This window comes from Fusarium tjaetaba (assembly GCF_013396195.1).
Source record: "Fusarium tjaetaba strain NRRL 66243 chromosome Unknown NRRL66243_c0000018, whole genome shotgun sequence".
NCBI classification, from domain to species: Eukaryota; Fungi; Ascomycota; class Sordariomycetes; order Hypocreales; family Nectriaceae; genus Fusarium; species Fusarium tjaetaba.
In genome coordinates this window covers 53,443-73,403 of record NW_023501214.1, presented here as the reverse complement: position 1 = coordinate 73,403, position 19,961 = coordinate 53,443, and the positions used below count along the sequence as shown (strand labels likewise).

Genomic DNA, 19,961 nt, shown 5'->3' with positions numbered 1-19,961 from the left:
TCGCGACGCGAGCAAAGACGCGAGATATAGACTAACTTGGGCGGACTACCCGTAACCGTCACCGGTCCGTACAGTGCCGGAGGATTTCCTGAAGAACGAAAGTCGTGGTCTTGGTCCCCTGTCGATGGGAACCATGTTTTAGTTTAGTCCACCTTAGTGTCTTAGGTTGTCTTGTCTCGTCTCGTCTGTTGGGGCCGGCGATGCGGATAGTGTTTCTTGTGTTACTAGTTAGAAACAGGCGTAGCTTAGCGAAATATGTTCACTTTCCGAATTCCTGGATCTGTAAGACATGCGTTGAAATATGTTTTGTATTGCTTGTGCTGCCTGGAGCTGGAGCTGAGTGCGGGGAGTTGGACGGTGAAGCGATTGACTAGGCTCAGACAGACAGACAGGCTGGGTGAGAGGTGAGAGTCGACACACTCAGTCACTGGTGACAACGCAGTGGTAGGTATGCGCATACCTTGTGCAAACTGCGTCAACGATGTTACGCAAACAGTTGTATCCTGGTCATGTCTGAGCCCATCGAGTGAATGTGAAACTGTCAATCGGATACTGTACTTAGGAGCTGGGTCCTTGATAGCTGAGATATCCTTGGGAGTAAGAAAACATCAAACCTTGATATGGGATATCAAAAACGAACTCGGCAAAATGTATTCTAAAGATACCCTAAACTTATCCAAAGTTACTCCAAGTCTTTTCGTTATTTAGGATAGATGTCCTCTAAGTTTTGTGTCCTCCCCTAGAGCACTGGCGATAACGCTACCCCTGTCGACTGGGCTGTAGCCAACAGATATCATCAGATGATCAGCTGCATTCGAAGGAGCAAGGTCGATTACAAGGGCACCTTGCTTCCAAAAGCAATTCTGCACTGGTTACGCCACCAAATCATAGTAGCAGCAGCAATTGCCCCTTACAGTACATATACTCCGTCAAGCATTCCTCAAACAGGAGCTTTCTGATGATGGTGCTGGAAATCGGTTTAGAATGTCCCTGTGCTTTATTACCGCCACCGACCTAAAACAAAACCTACTGTACCTACGTTAGAGTGGACAGTCTTGGTCCTGATGGTCTAGCAGTAGCTGGTGATCTTAGCCCGGTTCTTGGTCCCCGCGATCGCTGATGGTGACACCCCCATGCTATACCCGCTTTGAGCTGTAGGGCTGATGGACGACTTACAAGGAAGGGAGGGAGAATGGCAGATCCAGCTGGTATGGTTCAGGAATTCCGCTCAAGTTGCTAATTGAGTAATGAATCATGTACAAGAGCCCTGGAATAACCGTAATTACGTCGAAATCAAGAAAAGTCAACTATTGAGACGGCTATTGGAGAGTTCGCTTCGATCTGGGCTTGATATTCAAGAGTGACCATCCTGTGTTGGCGTAATTTTGTCAAGGGAGCTCTCGATGGGTCCTTGTCCCTGTGGCGTCCAACGCCAAGATTGCTCTAACCCGATAGAGCTAGCGCAGTCAATGTTTCGTTTGAACCCAATTCAAACGACAGATTGCGCTGTACCTGTACAGAGTCGATATGATACTCATGGCGATGTTTCACTCGCGAATTCTGAAAATTGGCATCAGAGCTCAAGACTGAATGCTCTGCGTGTCAGGGTCGAAGTAAGAACTGGAATTAAAAGGCATTCGGATGTGCCGCCCTGGTCTGACCTATGATCCAGGGTTGTCTTGCCCAGAACGTCGAAGGACCAGGGTCTAAAGACTGTGTGATCTCACACTGTAATTTAAACCCTGTGTCTTTAATCGTGAGCATCGCCAAGAGTCTGTCAGCCAATCATTCCTGCTGTCAATAGCGCTGCGCTTCCCCACCTTCAGATCTCGTTGTGGGCCGTACCAAACATAATTCCGACTTCAGCCAAGAATGACAAGACTAGTAATCGCGTGTATTGACTTTGCTATGCAGTTCCTGGTAAAGAATTCCCCCAACTGTAACCTCAGTCTTACGGCAACATTCTCGCCGGTCAGGTATCATTTCAAATCATCCCATTTTCATCCCGAAACTGCCTAGTCGCACCGTATGCTAGATTCGTGATGTTGATCTAAGATCAAGAGCTACCATGATTCACCTTGATCTTTTTTCACGCCATCAGAATTTCTGTATATGTCAGTAATAATCGGAACTTTTGGACAGGAAGTACTGACACTGCTGATGCATCTTGGATTGCTTCTCATGTAGGTACTGGTCAATAGACCAGGCGCTGGAGATGTCAATGATGCCTGTGTCGATGACATCGTAGAGGTCGAACTCAGAAGCCTGAGGGCGGTAGTGCCGATCCGTGTGGAAGTTGTAGAGAGTGTTGTTCTCCATAGGCGAGTCTGCCACAGAAATCTGAACATTCTGGAACGAAGCGAGGTCCTGCACTTCCCATGAATGAACGAAACGATTTCCGAACAAGGCGGCGTCGTATTCGGCACCAAAAAGATCCTGAGCAGCAAGGTTGCGGCTCTCGCGAACTGCGTTGATGAAACTGGTTTTCTCGGAGGTTGTTGGAACAGACTCGTAGAGCGGTTGAGTAGTGGCGACACTGTTGCCAGCAGTAGCACTGGTAGTGGTCATGATGCCATTCTGGCAAGCCCACATGCGCATCAGGAGAACCTGAGAGAAGTCCGTGAAGTAACCAGCATATAGGACGCTGGTGAGAAGATCGATCTCGGTGGTGGGTTGGGCATTGACAGAGCATGCCAGGTTCGCCTTCATGACATCAGTGTTTTGCTGAAATGTCACGATGCCTTGAGAAGCAGTTCGCTGCCAGCCAAGGACCTCAATGTACAAGGAGGGTTCAATCATGTTCATCAAAGGGCAAGCGATACCAAGGAATGCGGACAAGTTAACGGTACTCTTGCCGAGTTGATCGCGGAGAAAGGAATAGACTTTAGCAATCAGGGCCCATTTGTTTCGGTGAGGGTCGCCGCCCCAGAGCTGAGTCAGGAGACCGGAGGCATTCTTCTGCTGGGTGTCGGGGAATAGCTTCAGATAGTAGGCTAGATCTGGTCAATAGGTGCCATAGGTAAAAGGATTCACACTTACTGCGAAAGGCCATGAAGGCGTTAAGAGGGCGCTTAGCCTTCGAATCCGCAGTACCCAGAGCGCCATGAGGTTCGAGTTGGTCTTCGAAGATAGGAAGAAACTCATGACCGAACAGGTCAAGCATTTGAATCAACATGTGAGGAGACAAGAGAGCCTCGGCCAGACGGTTTGGAGAAGTCTGAGAGACAGCACGCATCGCTGCGGCCTTGGACGAGTCGTTCAAGGCTGCAACCTTTTGCTCATCCTTGGCAGCGTTGATCAGTAGTTCCATGTTGACAGCAACGAGTGAGAGAAAGCAGGAGCTTGATTTAAGTAGATGATGAGAAACACTGGATAAAAAGAGTGCCAGTCTTAAAGAATATGAGTTGTCAGAGGTTGGAGAGAAGAATTTCTGAGCGTGGAGAGAAGTGGTGTTAATAAGTAAGAAATCTGGGGGGTGAGGAGGGGGGTGTATGAATAAATTCATTGGCAGGAACTTAGATACCCAGGTACTTAGCAGCAAGTACCTGAACAATAGAATGAGGTGGCAGGCAGTGTTTAGCAGCCGCCGTTTTCTTAGCGTATCACGGGCAGTTTTGCAGATGCTTGACAGTGCTAGGGCGAAACTTATGAAACCAAAATATTTGTGACTGGGTTTGACCTCATGAATTTGACTACTTAAAGGTAGGTAGCTAGAAACTTACACTACGTATATCCCCTTTTGCAATCTACAAGAATCCTTGTTATAGCTTAATTGGCCACTTCGCCCGGTAGCTCTTGATTGAAGGCCAATACCAGAAAGCTTTGAATAGGAGTGTCTACAGGATCCGTGTGACGCCCAATTGCATAAACCGCAGTCGACATGAAAGGGAGAGTCAGAAATCCACTCGCGTCTGCGCGGGGCTTTTGAACTGCAGGAGTATGGTAGAGGAAGTCGTTCCCAACGCTCATAAAAGACTCAGCTGTGGGCATATCAGGGGCGTTGTTGGCGTATCGTCGCCCGGAATGTTGAGCAAACCACTTGAGCTGCAACAGTTTTGACGCCTCGGAGACCTGAGGAAGTCGGCTTTTGGCCTGGAGAAGAGCGCGGGCCCAATCGTACTTTGCCTTGAACTGCTTGGCGAGAACGATCGCGTTGTACGGCAGAATGAACTTGATCTTCGTGTGAGGCACATGATTTTCGTCGGTTGAGAAGACAGGCAATTCCGTGTTTCTGATAAAATTGTTCCATGGAGACCCGGGGACTCGTCGATACGGATGCCAGTTAGGGGCCTCGCGGTAGAACTGCTCACTTAGAGATCTGACGAGGAGCTTCTTCCCTTGCTGACAGATCCGTACATTGCCCCGAACCGCACCGAATTCAAAGGCTGGGGGCGTCGCAAAGGCCTCGTCGTCATTGTATACGTTGCCGGAAATGGAGACAAAAACCTTCAGGAAGAGCTCTCGCGACTTAGAGACAGGCATCTCGCTAAGGAGGTCGAACGCGAATTTGTCAATACGAGGCCCGATAGTATAGGTGGCATAAAGGATCGCAAGGGAGGCCTTGGAAATCAGGCTGGCAGCCTGAAGCTTAGGGTGTTTAGGATGAGCCCACACCTCGATACCCCTAAGAATCGTCATGAAGCCTAAGTTGGCGATTGAACGGTGATTGCGCCGGTACCCTGGGGTCCACCCACGTTGCATGCCAGCGATATCTGGCGAGCGAGCAGTCTGATGGGAGTAGAGGACAACGGCAGCTTCGGTATACCATCTCACAAGGACAGCATCAATGATCTTGAGTGGCGAGCCATACAAAGCTAGTCTGATATGAGTAGCTCGGATGCCGTTGAGGAGCTCATTATCGATGGATAGATCAGTCATTATTTGGTTAATGACAAAGAAAACAGAGCGAAGAACATCTATTAAGGATGTTAGCTTTCTATTATGACTGAAATAGAAGGTATGATTACCTTGGGGGTAGAATTTCTCCCCTTCTTTGGGCAAGTCGACCTTCTTTAAGATAATGCTCAGGATCTTGGCATGTAGGGCGTTGAGAGCCTCCTCGGGTTTATAGATAATCGCCGGCTCGTCCCATAAAGGGAGGAAGCTGAACGCGCTGTCCATATCAGAGGCCACGATATTGAGAAGTGTGGGTGTTGTTGTAGGAAAGAAGAAAAGTAAATGAAAAAGAACTGAAGGATGTGAAAGATATCATCACCGCCAGCCGTCTGGCAGTGACAGCTACAAATTTCACAGATTTGTTGCATTATATGACGTAATAAGCAAACGAGTGAACAATAAAGCTCAGAGCACACCTCGGCCGTTTGTTATTGACAATCTGAATAGACTGTCCTATTGTTCAAGTTTCTCTTGACTTGCCTCAGTTTGTCGCTTGCATCCGTTCCCCTACCATTGCTGGCCCGTCAACTTCCTCCTTACCATTTCTTTACCATAGAGAAGATTCAAATTTCAGTTGCCTACAAGAAAGTACCACCCATCGTTGACTATCAATCCCTTGTCGCGAGAATGGCTGGAACTTCGAAGGGACGCTTACGTGAAAGTCCTCTGGGTGTTCTCATGCCCCCGGAAGCCGAAGTTCCTATCACTATGATCTACAGCCAGTCGCAAGCCGATATTCACATCTTTCTCCCAGAGAACGCTTCTCTGACGCTCATCAACCATGTTGCAGACAACTTCAGGTAGAACACCAAATCTTTGGGCGACCCTACCAGCTAACTATTATAGTCGTCGCGTCCAACAACCCGTGAGAGTTTTTCATGACAAAGCACGAAGCAAGTACCGCCTTTGTCCAATTCCTGAAGATGTGAGCCCCGATACCTCGACTTATGGGAGGTACTGCTTCACTCGTGGTATGGTACACAGGAATCATTTGAATGGTATTGCTCTGACATATTGATAGACCAATCCACTCCTGTGAAGGTTTCCGAAGAAGATCCAACTGTTGGCGAGGGAGGGTGCCGAATCCCACGTCCTAGGAACTGCTGGCTTCTATATCGTCAGTCCAAGTCACAGGAGATCACAAGAAGTGTTGAAGGAATTACGGCCTCTGAACTTTGTAAGTACATCGTCCTGGAAAGCTGGACAATATTAACTTAAATCGTAGCGAGAGTGATCGGCAGGATGTGGGATGAAGAGACGCCTGAGATTCAAGCTTACTGGTATAACATGGCTATGGAAGAAGAGTTCAACCACAAGCAACAATACCCCGGGTACAAATACATCCCCGCGAAAGAGCCCGACCAAGAGCTGCTTTGAAACGCTCAAATTAGCCAAACCTCTCTCTGGACGTAAAAAGAAGACCTTTAATGGACTCGCGTATATGATCAGCAACAGAAACAAATATATGGCCCTCCACATGGATACTACTTCATTCTCCCACGTTGATGTATCAGTTAGTTTCTAAAAGCTCTCATGGAGCTGAACGTTACTAAGACAAGGATGGGCTCCATGGAGAAAATGGGTCTACAACCCACTCGCTTTGTTTCTTATTGCACTAGGTTGAGGACATATCTCTTCTCTGAAGACAGGAAGCGTAATGGTTAGGTAGCTAGCACATTGACAACGTATCGCGTTGTTCGATGGTGGAAAGAAAATACAAGAGAGACCAAAGGCTTAAGTCTACTGGGATTACGATGCTGTCAGTGACATGGCAACTTGGTACTATTGATCGTAACACAGATAAGTTCCCTACTGTACAACTCTCAACGTAGTGTATGTAAAAAATTCCCAACCAGACTCCTGCACTTCCCAGCTCCATGGACTCCGATCATGAGCCAGTCCAGTCACTGCTCCATATGAATGTACTGCAGCGCCACTCCGAGTTTCTCTCCTTCTCCCCCGATGGTCCTAGCGGTCGCGGACAGATGTAAAACATTCGACCTGTAGTGTCATCAAAATTAGCTTCTGAGTTTGACTTTGCATCGGCAAGCGACGTTGCAGCCGCGGCGTTGTGCAACGGCAACGCCACCGCATGCACTTTGGATCAGCTGCCGCCGTATAACGTACCACAGTTGACTCCGGGCTTCTTGGTGGTGAAGCTGATGCAGGGTTCGTCGTGTTCACACCTTGGTGCAACCCTCTTGCCCAGCAGCTTGGACCACGACTCCTTCGCCTCGATCGGGTCAAACACCTTGTCCGAGGGTTCGGGATCCTTGCCGCGTAGAGGGACTGTTGGTGATGACTTTTCTGTAAGTGTAGCCTGCGGGGTATTCGATAGTCTCTGCGCGCTTACTGGCGCTTTTCCTGATCCTGCAGGTTTCTTTGTTGTAAATGGCGTCGAACTTGCCGCTTCTAGCTCTGCTTTGCCTTCTTGAGCCGCGGGAGCCTTTGGCTTGAAGAATCCCTGTAATGTTCGTTGGCCCTGCGCCACCTTGCTCTTGGTGTCGTTGGCGCCTGTAAAAGACTTGGTCTTCTTGAATGGCCGACTCGCCGTGTCGGCGGCCGTTACAGGTCTTTTGGAGCTAGGCTGGGATGCTGAAAGCTTGGCTGAGTTGGTAGTCTCGCCCAGTCTCGGTGTGGAGGAGGCGTTGGTCGGCGACCTTGAAGCTTCATCTGCTTTATCGAGTGACCCTGAGGCGCTACTATTTCCGTTCTTCAAGGGTTCTGCAGGTGTGTCTGTCCTCGTCGACTCTCGTGGAGGGGCGGCTTTCTTTGTGAACATATCGCGGATGCTCTGCCGGCGGTCAAACTCTGGTATCAGTTTCGCAGACAAAGGAAGATGATCCTTTGGGGACCAGTCTCGAAGACGCTCGTCCCCTTTGAACATACCCGGGGGGTTCATCATCTCGAGCAACGCACACTCTTTGTCGCCCGCCGTCACCTTGTCTGACAAAGTCGCAAAGACTGGGCAATGGTCAGATCCCATCAAGCCCTCCTGAATATTGGAGTAGTTGAACCAGCTCTTGATGCCATCGCTGCACAAGACATAGTCAATCCGACTGCCGTTGTTTGCAGGTCGTGTGTTCCGCTTGGTATCCCAACATGTGTTCATCCCCACTCGCTCCGGGTGAAAGCAACGACAGAGGTCCCAGAGAACAGGCTTTTCACGGCCTTCATCTCTTTCGCCTAGCACACTTCCCTCAAATATGAGTTGGTTGAAGATGCGCCGCACAGGTGCGTTCATCCAGTCGCTGAGTTCTATCCCTTCCTTGCGTAGTGTCTCTGAAACATTGGTTGAGTCAAGCTCGGAGCGTACGACGTTCAAATCACCGGTAAGGATGACCTGCTTGCCTGCGGCGACCAAGTTCCGTATTCTCACTTCCAGTGCTTGGAAGAAACCAGTGCGAAAGTCATCACGACTCTCATCTCGGGTTGCAGGGCTGTAAACTCCAAAGAGCACAAAACCTGGAAACTCGAGAATGACACAGCGACCTTCAGAGTCAAGATCCGCCTCGTCGATGATGCCGTCAAGTTGATCGGGCCGGGGATAGCCACCAATCTGCTGGTCTTGAGGAAGGTCGCGGTATCTGGTGGTAGACTTGGGAGCTGTCAAGATGCCGGTGACGCCCTCTTCTGCTCGTATGGGCGCACATTTCGAATTGCGAGTGTAGATAGCGACGCCAGAGTATCCTGAAGATTGTCAGGCGTTGCGGCGATTAAATGAGGGCGAGTGCCGTACCTTTCTTGTGCTTCGGTAAGCTGAAGAAGACATCCCAACCGGGAACGAGAACCATGTCATCTTGAAGGTCCTTTCGCTGGATCTTGGTCTCTTGCATAACAACGATGTCTGCTTCGAGAATCTCAAACATAGCCTGCGTGGTTGTGAGTTGAGGAGGTTAGGTGTAGGTTGTGAGAAGAGAGAGCATACTTGAAAGGTTCTCTTTTCTCTCCAAGGTTGATAACCGAAAGGATTTCTGTGATAGCGGGTAATTAGGATGAGTTTAGGGTTCTTCGCTGTGAATCACGAACCGGATGCCATTGACTGCAGATGGTGTTAGTGAGAAAGCCAAGAGAGGGGCGGTCAAACTCACCATTCCAGGTGGTTATTCGAAACGCCATGGTTGCAACTTATGAGTTATCGAATCTGGTGCTGAAAAGTCTGATAGAGTACAAGGAAGCAACTTCCATGAGCGCCTCACGTCTCATCCCACGGTACTGACGATGTGGAGACCATGAGCTGAAGAGTGAAGGAACTTCGCGATGAGTTTGAAAGACGGACGAATTGGCAGCTATAGAGAGATATATCGGGGAGACACTGTCATATATAAGCCCAAAATGTAAAATGAGAAGCGCGAGAATCGTTTTGATCTAGTAATTGCCGTTTAAAACAACAAGACACTCAAGAGCTGGAGGCCGCGATCCCTACAATGACGAAGAGCCCCACCGCGTGGTGTTGAGCCTTCGACGTCGCGCCCCCAGCACGAGATCACGTGTGCTCTGTCATCGGCCGGGAAATTGGTACCTTACAATTGAGGCAACTTTCATTGGCGGTTCTAACCGAAGAATGACCTGATCGATCACAAACTTGCCTTAGACTCACCAACCGTCAAAGCGAACAACAACGTCGTCGTCTACAATGTCCGCTGTACGATTCACCCGCGCTGCCACGCGCGCCACTGCGCAGCTCCGCGCTCCCCTCCAGCGCCGATTTGCCAGCACCGCCGAGAACGAGTTCATCAAGGAGCGTCAGCACATCAAGGAGCACGCTGCCGGTACCACTGGTGAGTTCGACACCCGACGACGCAGGATTGGGTCAATTGGATGCTTTGGATCCGGTTGCTGACAATGGACAGAGCTGTGGAAGAAGATCTCCCTCTAGTACGTCCGAATCCGAACCCTTGAGCGAATTACGAATCTGTCTTGGAACCCGGACCATCGGAAGTTGGAGTTGACGAGGTCGTGATGATGCGTTGGGATAGCAATGGCTAACAAGATCGAAGTGGTGTCGCCCCCTGCCTCATAGCCGCCGGTGCCAACGCCTACTGGCTCTGGAACGAGCATTGGGAGCACTGGAACCACATGCCTCCTCTGGAGGAGCGCACCGAGTACCCTTACCAGAACATCCGCACCAAGAACTACCAGTGGGGTAACGGTGACAAGGTGAGTTTGCAGTGGATATTCTGGTTCAATGGCACTTTACTGACATTTTACAGACTCTCTTGTAAGTTGTGACATCATTCCGGACAAGAGCTTCAAAACAGCTTCAAGAAGCTTGGACGCCAGCTCTCACGCCACTGAGCTCCGAGCTATGATGCTCTACCACGTTTGTGACTATCATACTAACTGTACACAGCTGGAACGACGAGGTCAACTACCACAACAAGGACAAGGCTTCCTAAGTGTGATCTGTTGACAGCTCATGCGTTGGACAATTGCTGGACTACTCCGTCATGGACTACTCCCTCTGGAGATACCTTGTACATGTTCCCTAGACTCGAATTGACTGATTGTTGAAATCTGAACCATCATTCCTACGCATGCTAAGTGACATGAGACCGGATATGCCATCAAGTTTCTTGTGTTCTCATCTAAAACGCCTGCGAGTCTTGTCGTAAGAGCCACTCATATTAGCTCATGCATCCCAAAGTCTAAACCGAATTCACTCTCTATTCTGTTCCAAGCATGTTCTAAATGTTGTCCTGACATCATTCAAACCCATTATTCTCTTCATGTAAGCCCATTCTTTGAACTCAGGCCTTGGACAGAATTACTGAAGCCAAGAACTTCAATTCAACGGAACACTGTAGTGACTAAATGACGCATCAAGGCTGGATAGTATGATCAGAGTCCTTTTTATACAGTGTATCCCGACTCTTCTGCTTTGGACGTCGTGATACATGCCCACCAATTGAGATTGTGTCATCCCACTTTAAGTCGCCTTGACTCGGATACTCCGAAGATGGCCCGGCCAAACAACAACAACAGTAACGACGCGCCAACCGAGAGGCAACTATTGATAATCTCATCGAATGGGAGTTGCTGACTCAGATGGGAAGGCCAGAATACCATTAAGGTAGCTAAATCATATCTGGGCAGGAGTGATCTCATCTGTTAACAATTCGACAGGCGCGTCTTGGTGCCGACTTGAAGGGCGCTCTCTTGATCCCTTCTCACTCAATGACTGTTCACATCTTCATCATTTACCATCACTCGCTATAAAAGGTGTGATTGCTTCCGACTCGAAATGGCTCGCTATCTCAACCCGGCCAAGATTGGCCTTCTCGCTCTCATAGAGCTCTACGTTGAAGGAGCTGTCCCAAGTGATGCTATTCTTCCTGTGCTCTCCTTTGTCACCTCTCATCTCATGGATCATTGTTCACCAAAGCCATCCGCCGATCAGTCCGAAAGATGGAGCAAGGCAGAGAAAACCGTCAGCCTCGTCATAAGCATCAAAGAGTTTGAGAAGCTTCTTGGGAGCTACCCCTTTCTCATGGGCATACCCGGACGGAGGTTATGGGATCAGTTCTTGGGCAAACTATGGGATATCAACTCATTGGATGCACTGCACAACTTTTTCGACAATCTGTCCGGCTTGTTAGCCAAAACCAAGGAGGAACGTAAGAGATTGGCTGAGTTGGGCCAGCCAGTGGAAGAGGAAGAAGGCATCAGGCTCTCGGCCAACTCTCCCTTTGGGGCTTTTGTGCGCAGATCGCGACTTGAGTACCAGCGATTACGCTTCCACGACTGTACAGAGCTATGGAAACAATTTGTACGATATCGACAACCAACAGCCCCTTATCTCAAGCGCAAGGTCCCAGGCTTCGGACGGCTGAGTTTCGACAATGTTCTCTTGGTGGGCGAGCAGGAAGATTGGGACCTCAAGAACGTTATGGACTTGGCCTCTGTGGCGTATGGTGATATGCTCACAGGAGATCAAAGTGGATCGCTTCCCGTGAGCACAGATGACATCGAGAGTCTCCTGGAGTTCCAAATCGAGCAGATGCAGAGTCAGTCATTCCCAAACTCATATGATCTTGCGTGCTGACAGCTTTAGAATTTGGAAACAGGATACCCGTCGAAATCCGTCATCAGTTTCATGATCTACTCAACGACAGCTATCTCATTCCCAGTCTTACACACTATCTCAAGTACATTATCTCGCATCAACATCGATGAACCTTTCAACTAACGTGGGGTAGATTCCTCGATGCCTGGAGAGCTGGAGACTATCCCAACGCATTCGACTATTTGCACCGTTACTTTGACTACACCATGCAGAACAGAGATCGCCTGTTCTACCAATACGCTTTGATGAACTTGGCTGTTTTGCAAGCCGACTTTGGTTGTTATAAAGAAGCTGTAGCAGCCATGCTTGAAACTGTGTCGACAGCGCGAGAGAACCGAGACATGACTTGCCTCAACTTTGCCTTGAACTGGCTCTTCCACTTCGGCCGTGCCCATCCTGATCTCGTTCAGGATCTGGAAGCGAACAGCCTGCTCGGGACTGGCAAAGAAAGCTTGGCCTTTCTCCGTGTTAAGGCCAGAGAGACAGGCATGTTCACGCTTTGGAGCTCAGTTCTCCTCAGTGAAGCAAAGCTCGGACTCTTGAACGGTGACAGCGTGGCTACTGCTTTTGAGTCGATCGTGCGAAGCTCTCACATCATCGTAGAGAGGAACATGAACAACATGTTTGGGTCACACCTTTCACTCACTTCAGCTCTGTGGGACAGGCTTGGCCTCTCGACCCTATCGTCAGCAACCTGCGAGGTATTCCTGAAATGCCACGCCCGCAATGCCATCTTTGACGATGAACTGAAGATGACTTGCCGACTCGCTCTACTACTTGCTTCAAGGGGAAAATACGACGATGCAATGACTAAACTGGAAAACCTGGAGGATAACTCACTGAGATCCTGGAAGCCTAGCCAGTACTGGCACAAGTACCGAGGTGTCATTAAGCTGAAAAGAGACTTGCATCATAACAACCTCGAAGGAGCTGAACGGCTTCTATCTCAGATCCTCCAATCAAAGATGGATGATCTAGAACCTGATATGGCGTTCTTGGTAGACACCCTCCACATTGACTATCTTACTCGTCGTGGGGATCTCCAAGCAGCGTTTGCAAAAGTCGACAGCATGATGTCGCAGCTAGAAAATGAGAAGAAGGATGTGGTACTCAAGGTCAAACTCTTGCTCCTAAAGGCCTCTCTTCTTGATAAGTGTGGCCGGCCGCAGAGAGGGTTCACGACAGCAATGCGGGCAGCGAGCATATCGTGGGGAGCTCGTCTGATACCCTGCCTCTGGCAAGCAATCGGCTGCGTATCGAATATTCTGGTCTCTTTGAAGGAATTTGAAGCAGCCTCTCAGCTCTTGTTGGCTATCATACCCCGTTCACTCGAGTGTGAGACTGAGAGTCTGACAGCCCAGCTCTACAGCTACCTCGCTGATGCCAACATGGGACTTGCTGGTAAATGCGAACCCAAGTCAGCCAAACGATCGGAATACATGACGAAAGCTCTCGCGGCGGTGCAAAAGTCTTTTGATCATTACTCAAGTGTCGAAGACATCAACATGCAATGCCAAATGATGGCAAAGAAGGCGATGATCATGAAGCTGACTGGGGATATGGTTCTGGCTGCAGATTACGCTGCAGCGTATGTGTCATTGCGAAAAACTGCTGAATCACTCAGTCTTGACGGGTAGGCATTGGTAATGGCAAATTTGAATCGTCGGCATTGCTTGAAACGATATATGGGAGTTCATTATACCATTTATTTATACAGAGACGGGTAGTCTCTCAACCAGTCCTGGAGAGGATTCATATCCAAGACCATGAAACTTTACGAATACACACGCAATTATGCTGTATGCCCCATGTAACACTAATAATGCTTGTTTGTCTACCACCGTACTTTTTCGCCCTTCTTGTTCCGTAGCTGGCCTCCCTCTGCCACAGTCTCAGTTTTGGGTTTTTCTGCCACTTCTACCTCACTGGGATCATTGGTGGCCCACGCTCTCTCGATGCACAACTCGAATGGACCATCAACACGATCTGTTAGTCCAATGCCCACAGTCAAGACCTTCTGTCGAAGCATCTCAGTCTGAGGTTCCACCACAAAGCCGTGATTCGTCCTGACAAAATCGTTCCATTTTATGAGAACTGTTTCCCATTGGCCTGGGCGTTTGGGGAATAATCGATGTTGATGTAAATCTGATGGCTCGACACTCTCTGTTTGCAAGTTGACAAAGTAACTGCGGCCATCTGACTTGACTCGCAGGGCGAGGTAGATGTATGGATCAATATCCCACATGGAGCGGCCGAAGGCGGTTGGCCTTTGATCCGGAGACCGAAAGCCGGCAAAGCCAGTTCGTTGAATATTGGGGCGGTCGGAGGGGAGGCGAGTAGAGATGTTGCCATGAAAACGGGCATAAGCGGAGGGTATCTTGGGGTCGTTGTTGGTGTCGGTGGATTTGTGGAAGTCAAAGTTACTCTCTGAGAAGCCGCCGATGGTCTTGTCAGTCATGACGATGCAGTCGCGAACGCTATCGGGGGTGTTGAACTCGTAAAGAGGCTTGGGTTGTGTAGCGCCTTTGATGGCCTCAAAGCTCACAGCTGCAACATTTAGCTTCAGAACATTACGAAGCTTGGGTGGAATATACCTATTTGCGTGCGCCGCCTGAGCTCATCCATACTACGGCCGAAGAAGCCTCTTGAGAGGAGGGTTTGTGTGGCCCTCATGATGTGTAATTTTGGTGTTTATGTGTGATATCGAGTTTGAAGCTGTCGCAAGCTGTTGACTGGAGCCCAATTGGCTCACCGAGGGTCTGATAACATGAGATATGATAATGGCAACGGTACGGGACGAAAATTGACCCTTTGGTCGAGTTTTAGGCCGTGGAGCAGTGATGTCGCTGTAAAGTTGCGGTTGTACAACTGGGGATGTTGATATTTACACATGTCTAGCATGTGCCAATTGGTCTATTTCACCTTGGAGATCCCCCGCATTTTCACCACCCACCGGCATCGGTCAGCGGGGCATATTTGATCCGCCATCAGCCCAGAACCCAAGAAATTCTTCAACGGCAGACGACGTAGTTTGCCGAAGCCAGCTCGAGCTCGATAATGACTCTGCGCCGCGGGTAACCACCGGGTGTCCCTGTTAACAATTCCTACGTCTCGATTCTCTCGGTCCAGCAAATTCGTAACAAAAGGTTCGCCAATGTCTCTCTCGGCAAAGGCGCTACGCCCGGCCGCTCTGCGCCAGAGCGTTCTCGGAGCGGCGAGGGTCCAATGTCGATACATGTCCATGCCCTCCAAGGGAAAGATTCTGCGAGAGATGCAGAAGGCGGCTTCTAAGGATACCAAGAAGACGGACGTTCAATCGATGTCGGCAATCCAGAAGAAGGCCAACGATGAGTACTTTAAGGGTGGAGGTGGTCCTCTATTTCCTGGTGAGTTATCATGAGGATCGTTAGGATCCCCGACTTCTCAATGCGCCAATTGAGACTGTAGACAAGTAATTTGAACCATGAGAGAAGACTAACAGCTCAAAGGCACATTTGTCTCTCTCCCATTCTCACGATACCCCTCCGGCGCCTCCAATCTACTCAACTACTCATGGTACCGACTCCGACAATTCGGTTTCGAATACCTGTCTCTCCTCCAATGGAAGCTCAAGTCTATGCCCGACTGGACAACACGGCCCAAGTGGAAGATCGCCCGAAGCAAGATCGCACCTACAGCGAAGAACATGTACATAGAGATGCTCGGGGCTTTTGCTGCCGGTGACAAGGCTGCTGTCAACGAGCTATGTCTGGGCCAGTTCGGAAAGAAGCTCATCGCCGCTATCGATCGTCGAAATCCTGCTGAGCGTGTAACATTTGAGTTGGTCAAGCTCAATTCGACATGGGCGTACCCTCGTGTAATGGCACACCAGGTCCACAACGTGAACCCTCACGATAAGGAGCACAGCACAGAGCAGGCCGTTGTTGCGATTGCCTCAACACAAAAGGTAGCGAAATACAAGAAGGCCACGGGCGAGCTCATCCCCGGAAGCACAAAGGTGCAGGACAAGATCGAATACGTGGTGGTCTCACGACAGATCAGCGAGAAGACATTCCAATCTGGCCAATGGCGCATATGGGGAACCATTTCTCCAACAACTCTAGAGGCGTTCCAGGAGGAGCAGGACTGGATCACCAGGGAACAGGCCAAGCGAGCTGGATGGGAAGGGCCTCTGAAATAAAAATAAAAAGGTGCAAAAATTGTATAAATACGCTGGAATGCTCACGATGTTAGTGGGCAGAGGAGGAGGAGGGAACATGTAAAATGAGAGTGTATATTGTACGATGAGCATGTTTTGTACTATATTCTAGAATACCTTTGCATTGAGACTGGCGAATGGACGGTTATCAAGTACTTCTCCAATTCAGTTCAAGAGATCAATTGCTGTGTGTGATGGTGCAATTGAGAGCATAACTGAAATTCAGATGCAGAAGGTGATATTGAAGACAGTATCTGTGAAAGGAATATGAGAACACATCAATTGATTTGATGGTGATGTTGTGTAGGTGGTATTTGTGCTGGATTGTGGATTACTGTTGATGCCACTATAGCAGGCTGTGGCTGTGGTATTCCTGGTGTCTTGACATATGAACTGAGTGCTATCACTAGGGGAGGGAGCGGCCTGTCCTGGCTCTGTTTTTATCAGGACAAAATAAATGATTAAGCTGGCAGACATAGTGATTCTCATGCTATGCGAGTTCTGAGCTAGTGCTGCAGGTCTGTAAAAAAGTTGTAGTATGGGAACTACCGAGTTGAACAATTAGGTTTAGGCTTAAATACTGGTGTAAATCTTCTTGATTAACCTATCGCTTACTTTTCGCCAAACCATCCAACCGCCAAACCGATCTTATATCAAACCTTCAATCGATTGCCAAACTTTTTGATAGAACAGAATCCAAAGGCATCTGCTTAGTGTCACCTTTTTAAAAGAACTTGCCAGGTGTCGAAGAAACAAGGTTCTCAGTGGGAACATCCTCCTCGGTGCTCGAACGACGAGGGTCCACGGGGCGATCAAGAGCATCAAAGCGATGTCCTCGAATCTTAGCAGACATGTACTGGTAGGAAAGACGGAGGGCGAGAGCACCACAGCCCCAGAGGATACTTCCAACGGGGGCAGCAACGAAAGCACCAAAGGCACTCCAGTCATTGCCGTAGAGACCCTTCTGCACAAGGAGAAGCTCACCGGCCTCCTGAGCGTTACCATAGTAGACGCATCCAAAGATGAAGACGGTGAGGATACCACCAAGACCACCGACAACGACCTCAAAGCCACGCCACCAGTAGAACTTATCCACGAGACCAACTACCAGGACAGGAATTGTAGCGGCGGAGATGAGATCGGTGATGAGCCAGATCTGAAGAACGGAGGGGGCCTTGAGAGCAATGACGATGACGGGGATGATGATGAGGACGACAAAGGCACGGATGTACCAGATGTTGAGCTTGTTGCGGAAGAGATCGTTGGAGCCGGAGGAGACCATAGCAGACTGAAGACTGTCGAAAGCAGCTGTGCTCATGGTGACGACCATGACAAGCACAATGCCAACAACCCAGCTGGGAAGGGTCTCGAGGAGCACGAAGAAGGCCACTGATCCAGAACCAGCTGCGTCCTCGAGAGACAGAGCTCCGGACCAAACGGCGATCAGACCAGTGGAGCCAACAAGAGTGAGGATACACAGAATGACGATCGTGGCGATGGTGGTACCAATTCGAAGATCCTTGTCAGTCTTGGAGGCGAAAGTTCGAAGCCAGAAAGAGGAGAGGAAGAAGTCGTTGGTCAAAACAGCAACAGGTAGGATGTACAGAAGCTGCCAGCCGAGGAGGTTGGACTTAGTAAGACCAGACTCTTCGATGAGAGGTCGTTGAATCTCAGTCTTTGCGCCAATGGTGATGGCGGCGATAATGACGAGACCGATAACCATGGCACCCTGGGCAACATCGGTGATGAACGAGATTCTGAATCCACCGAGGGCTGCAGACTGTTAGACAAGTCATATGGCCTCAACACAGGGAAACTCACAGGTATAGATAGTTGTGACAGCGCACTGAACAATCATAATCGGAAGAGGTTTGAGGCCAGTCATGGCATTCACAACCTGTCCAATAGCCGACAGCTCACCAACCATGTACAGGAACAAGGTCACAAGAGACATGAAGCTCAGATACAGCATAGTGATAACACCATATCGCTGGCGAGTCCACTCGGTGAGGACGAAACCCTCGGGGCATCGTCGTCGGATGATAGGGCCAAGGTATCCAAAGATGAGCATGGGCAGCGAAGACGCAAGAGCGTAGACAATCATGCCCTGGACACCGGAAATAGTGGCCAACTCAGGGTAAGAGAAGAGAATACCAGATCCGAGAGCTACAAGAGTCAGTTGTCATTCCAACGTTGTAGGGGGGCAGGGGATGGATTGGAGCGGCAACACTTTTCCCACGCAAGCATTAACTTGATCGAGTATTTACGGTACAATCTCAGCTTCGTCGTCGCACGCCAGGATCTCCCCAGAGAGGTCACATCTGCCATAGCAAACATGCTCCGAGGTTGGATCCAGACGATACGTCAACTCAGCGCCCGTAGTGAGCCGCATCCTCTCCCCCCAGCCTCCCGAGATTGCCTCTCTGGAGCAGGTAGTTCGAGTTGCCCAGCTCAGCTGAGGGTGACCTCAACTGAGCTGGATGGGGTTAGTAGCAACAGAGTCTGAGAGCATCTCAGGAGGGGTAAAGGGGGAGAGAAGGAAGATCTTCTTTCAATGTACGAACCTGCTCGTTCATCTTCTGACTGGTATATACTCGACCGAGAAATTGCAGGCTGTGGTCTCCGTGCGAGGTCTCACAGCCCGTGTTCTTCGTTTTTGCTGACATGTTGCAGTTTGCCACCGCTCCGGAGTTTGTTGTAGCAAGAGCTCTTTTGGCTCTACTCACCGGAGGCGATGAAGTTGAGGGCCAGAGGGAAGGCTATTATTGTGGTTAGTCTATGTTCTCTGTAGATTTGGCTGAAGTTGAGATGTCTGTGAGGAGAGGAGCAAAGTTGCCTTGTCGCCTCTCACAAGCATTTCGTAACTGGGGATTTTCTGACCCGTCTGGGTTCCGTTTCCTGAAAGGAAATCGGCCTTTGACTGATTTCTCATCTTCCAAGCAATGCCAGTTCCCATGAGTCTGTTTTCTGATGATTAGCTTTCAATACGAAAATGTAAGCGAGATCGGAGACAAACAGGAACAGGGCATAAGTGACATAGATGACGGCATTGGACGCCGTGTTCGAGGGAAAGCCCATTATGAGTGAATTTCAAGTTGACGATCCTTTGCTGATGAGATGCGTTTGTATCTTCCTTTAGTTGAGAATTGAAGTGATGTAAGTGAGGACGAAGGAAGAGAGAGAGAGAGAGAGAGAGAGAGAAATTGCAAATAAGTCAATTAAAAAAAGTCGCTCCTGGTTTGGTTTGGCTTGGTCTGGTCTGGTCTGGGATGATTAGTTAGCGTAGGAATAGAACAACCTCCTACACCCGATTTAGTAACGTTCTATCGCCAAATTGACTGCATTGAGGAAATCTGGACCATCAAATGCTTGTCGCTTTTACTACGGAGAGTGGGGGTCACTGTAGCATCCTTGGGCCACTGTAAACCGCATGATCACGGCCCACAATGGATGATCGGCCGACGCTGAATCTACCTGAGCAAGCTGAGGGCCATCAGATCATATCATATCATTAGATGTGGCAACTTTCGGCCCTTTTCGTCGGTCTCAGTCATATCGTCACAATCACTTACTCACTCAGTCATTCATTCACAATTGCGTGCATTGGGGACAAGAGTTTTGGTGGGACAAAGTCCCATTGGTGAGATTGCTCTCTTATTCTCTTTTTTTGTGCTTTTCTAGGGGGAGTTGACAATATAAATCAAGAACAGTAAAGAAAGGAAGCGAAATGAAAGGAAACCGTGAAGTAAACAAATCCGTACATAGACGAGAAAACCACAGAGACACCTCGTCTCTCGTATC

At 49.3% G+C, this 19,961-nt stretch overlaps 9 protein-coding genes across 9 annotated transcripts; 4 read left to right on the top strand and 5 right to left on the bottom strand.

Annotated features, from left to right (window-relative positions):
* Window positions 1-2,115: 2,115 nt before the first annotated feature.
* Window positions 2,116-3,310, bottom strand: FTJAE_734 (mating type MAT1-1-1; the record flags this gene model as incomplete). Its single annotated transcript, XM_037354047.1, has 2 exons — window positions 2,116-2,993; window positions 3,040-3,310. The coding sequence occupies 2 exons, from the start codon at window positions 3,308-3,310 to the stop codon at window positions 2,116-2,118; spliced, it is 1,149 nt and encodes a 382-aa protein (XP_037212136.1).
* A 458-nt stretch (window positions 3,311-3,768) lies between these two features.
* Window positions 3,769-5,121, bottom strand: FTJAE_733 (mating type MAT1-1-2; the record flags this gene model as incomplete). The annotated part of the gene is made up of 2 exons (XM_037354036.1): window positions 3,769-4,916; window positions 4,968-5,121. 2 exons carry the CDS (start codon window positions 5,119-5,121, stop codon window positions 3,769-3,771), a joined length of 1,302 nt encoding a protein of 433 aa, XP_037212135.1.
* Window positions 5,122-5,523: 402 nt separating this feature from the next.
* On the top strand, window positions 5,524-6,273 carry FTJAE_732 (mating type 1-1-3; the record flags this gene model as incomplete). The annotated part of the gene is made up of 4 exons (XM_037354025.1): window positions 5,524-5,696; window positions 5,743-5,867; window positions 5,918-6,073; window positions 6,122-6,273. The coding sequence occupies 4 exons, from the start codon at window positions 5,524-5,526 to the stop codon at window positions 6,271-6,273; spliced, it is 606 nt and encodes a 201-aa protein (XP_037212134.1).
* A 727-nt stretch (window positions 6,274-7,000) lies between these two features.
* Window positions 7,001-9,015, bottom strand: FTJAE_731 (AP endonuclease 2; the record flags this gene model as incomplete). Its single annotated transcript, XM_037354014.1, has 5 exons — window positions 7,001-8,586; window positions 8,636-8,768; window positions 8,825-8,870; window positions 8,926-8,938; window positions 8,988-9,015. The coding sequence occupies 5 exons, from the start codon at window positions 9,013-9,015 to the stop codon at window positions 7,001-7,003; spliced, it is 1,806 nt and encodes a 601-aa protein (XP_037212133.1).
* Window positions 9,016-9,532: 517 nt separating this feature from the next.
* FTJAE_730 (cytochrome c oxidase subunit 6a) lies at window positions 9,533-10,295 on the top strand (the record flags this gene model as incomplete). Its single annotated transcript, XM_037354003.1, has 5 exons — window positions 9,533-9,677; window positions 9,750-9,774; window positions 9,897-10,056; window positions 10,110-10,117; window positions 10,250-10,295. 5 exons carry the CDS (start codon window positions 9,533-9,535, stop codon window positions 10,293-10,295), a joined length of 384 nt encoding a protein of 127 aa, XP_037212132.1.
* Window positions 10,296-11,140: 845 nt separating this feature from the next.
* FTJAE_729 (anaphase-promoting complex subunit 5) lies at window positions 11,141-13,599 on the top strand (the record flags this gene model as incomplete). The annotated part of the gene is made up of 3 exons (XM_037353991.1): window positions 11,141-11,903; window positions 11,951-12,044; window positions 12,096-13,599. The coding sequence occupies 3 exons, from the start codon at window positions 11,141-11,143 to the stop codon at window positions 13,597-13,599; spliced, it is 2,361 nt and encodes a 786-aa protein (XP_037212131.1).
* Window positions 13,600-13,796: 197 nt separating this feature from the next.
* FTJAE_728 (complex I intermediate-associated CIA30 precursor mitochondrial) lies at window positions 13,797-14,635 on the bottom strand (the record flags this gene model as incomplete). The annotated part of the gene is made up of 2 exons (XM_037353980.1): window positions 13,797-14,509; window positions 14,557-14,635. 2 exons carry the CDS (start codon window positions 14,633-14,635, stop codon window positions 13,797-13,799), a joined length of 792 nt encoding a protein of 263 aa, XP_037212130.1.
* Window positions 14,636-15,116: 481 nt separating this feature from the next.
* FTJAE_727 (uncharacterized protein) lies at window positions 15,117-16,142 on the top strand (the record flags this gene model as incomplete). The annotated part of the gene is made up of 2 exons (XM_037353970.1): window positions 15,117-15,348; window positions 15,451-16,142. The coding sequence occupies 2 exons, from the start codon at window positions 15,117-15,119 to the stop codon at window positions 16,140-16,142; spliced, it is 924 nt and encodes a 307-aa protein (XP_037212129.1).
* A 742-nt stretch (window positions 16,143-16,884) lies between these two features.
* On the bottom strand, window positions 16,885-19,238 carry FTJAE_726 (uncharacterized protein; the record flags this gene model as incomplete). Its single annotated transcript, XM_037353959.1, has 5 exons — window positions 16,885-17,933; window positions 17,982-18,326; window positions 18,887-18,919; window positions 19,041-19,120; window positions 19,177-19,238. The coding sequence occupies 5 exons, from the start codon at window positions 19,236-19,238 to the stop codon at window positions 16,885-16,887; spliced, it is 1,569 nt and encodes a 522-aa protein (XP_037212128.1).
* Between the last annotated feature and the right edge of the window lie 723 nt (window positions 19,239-19,961).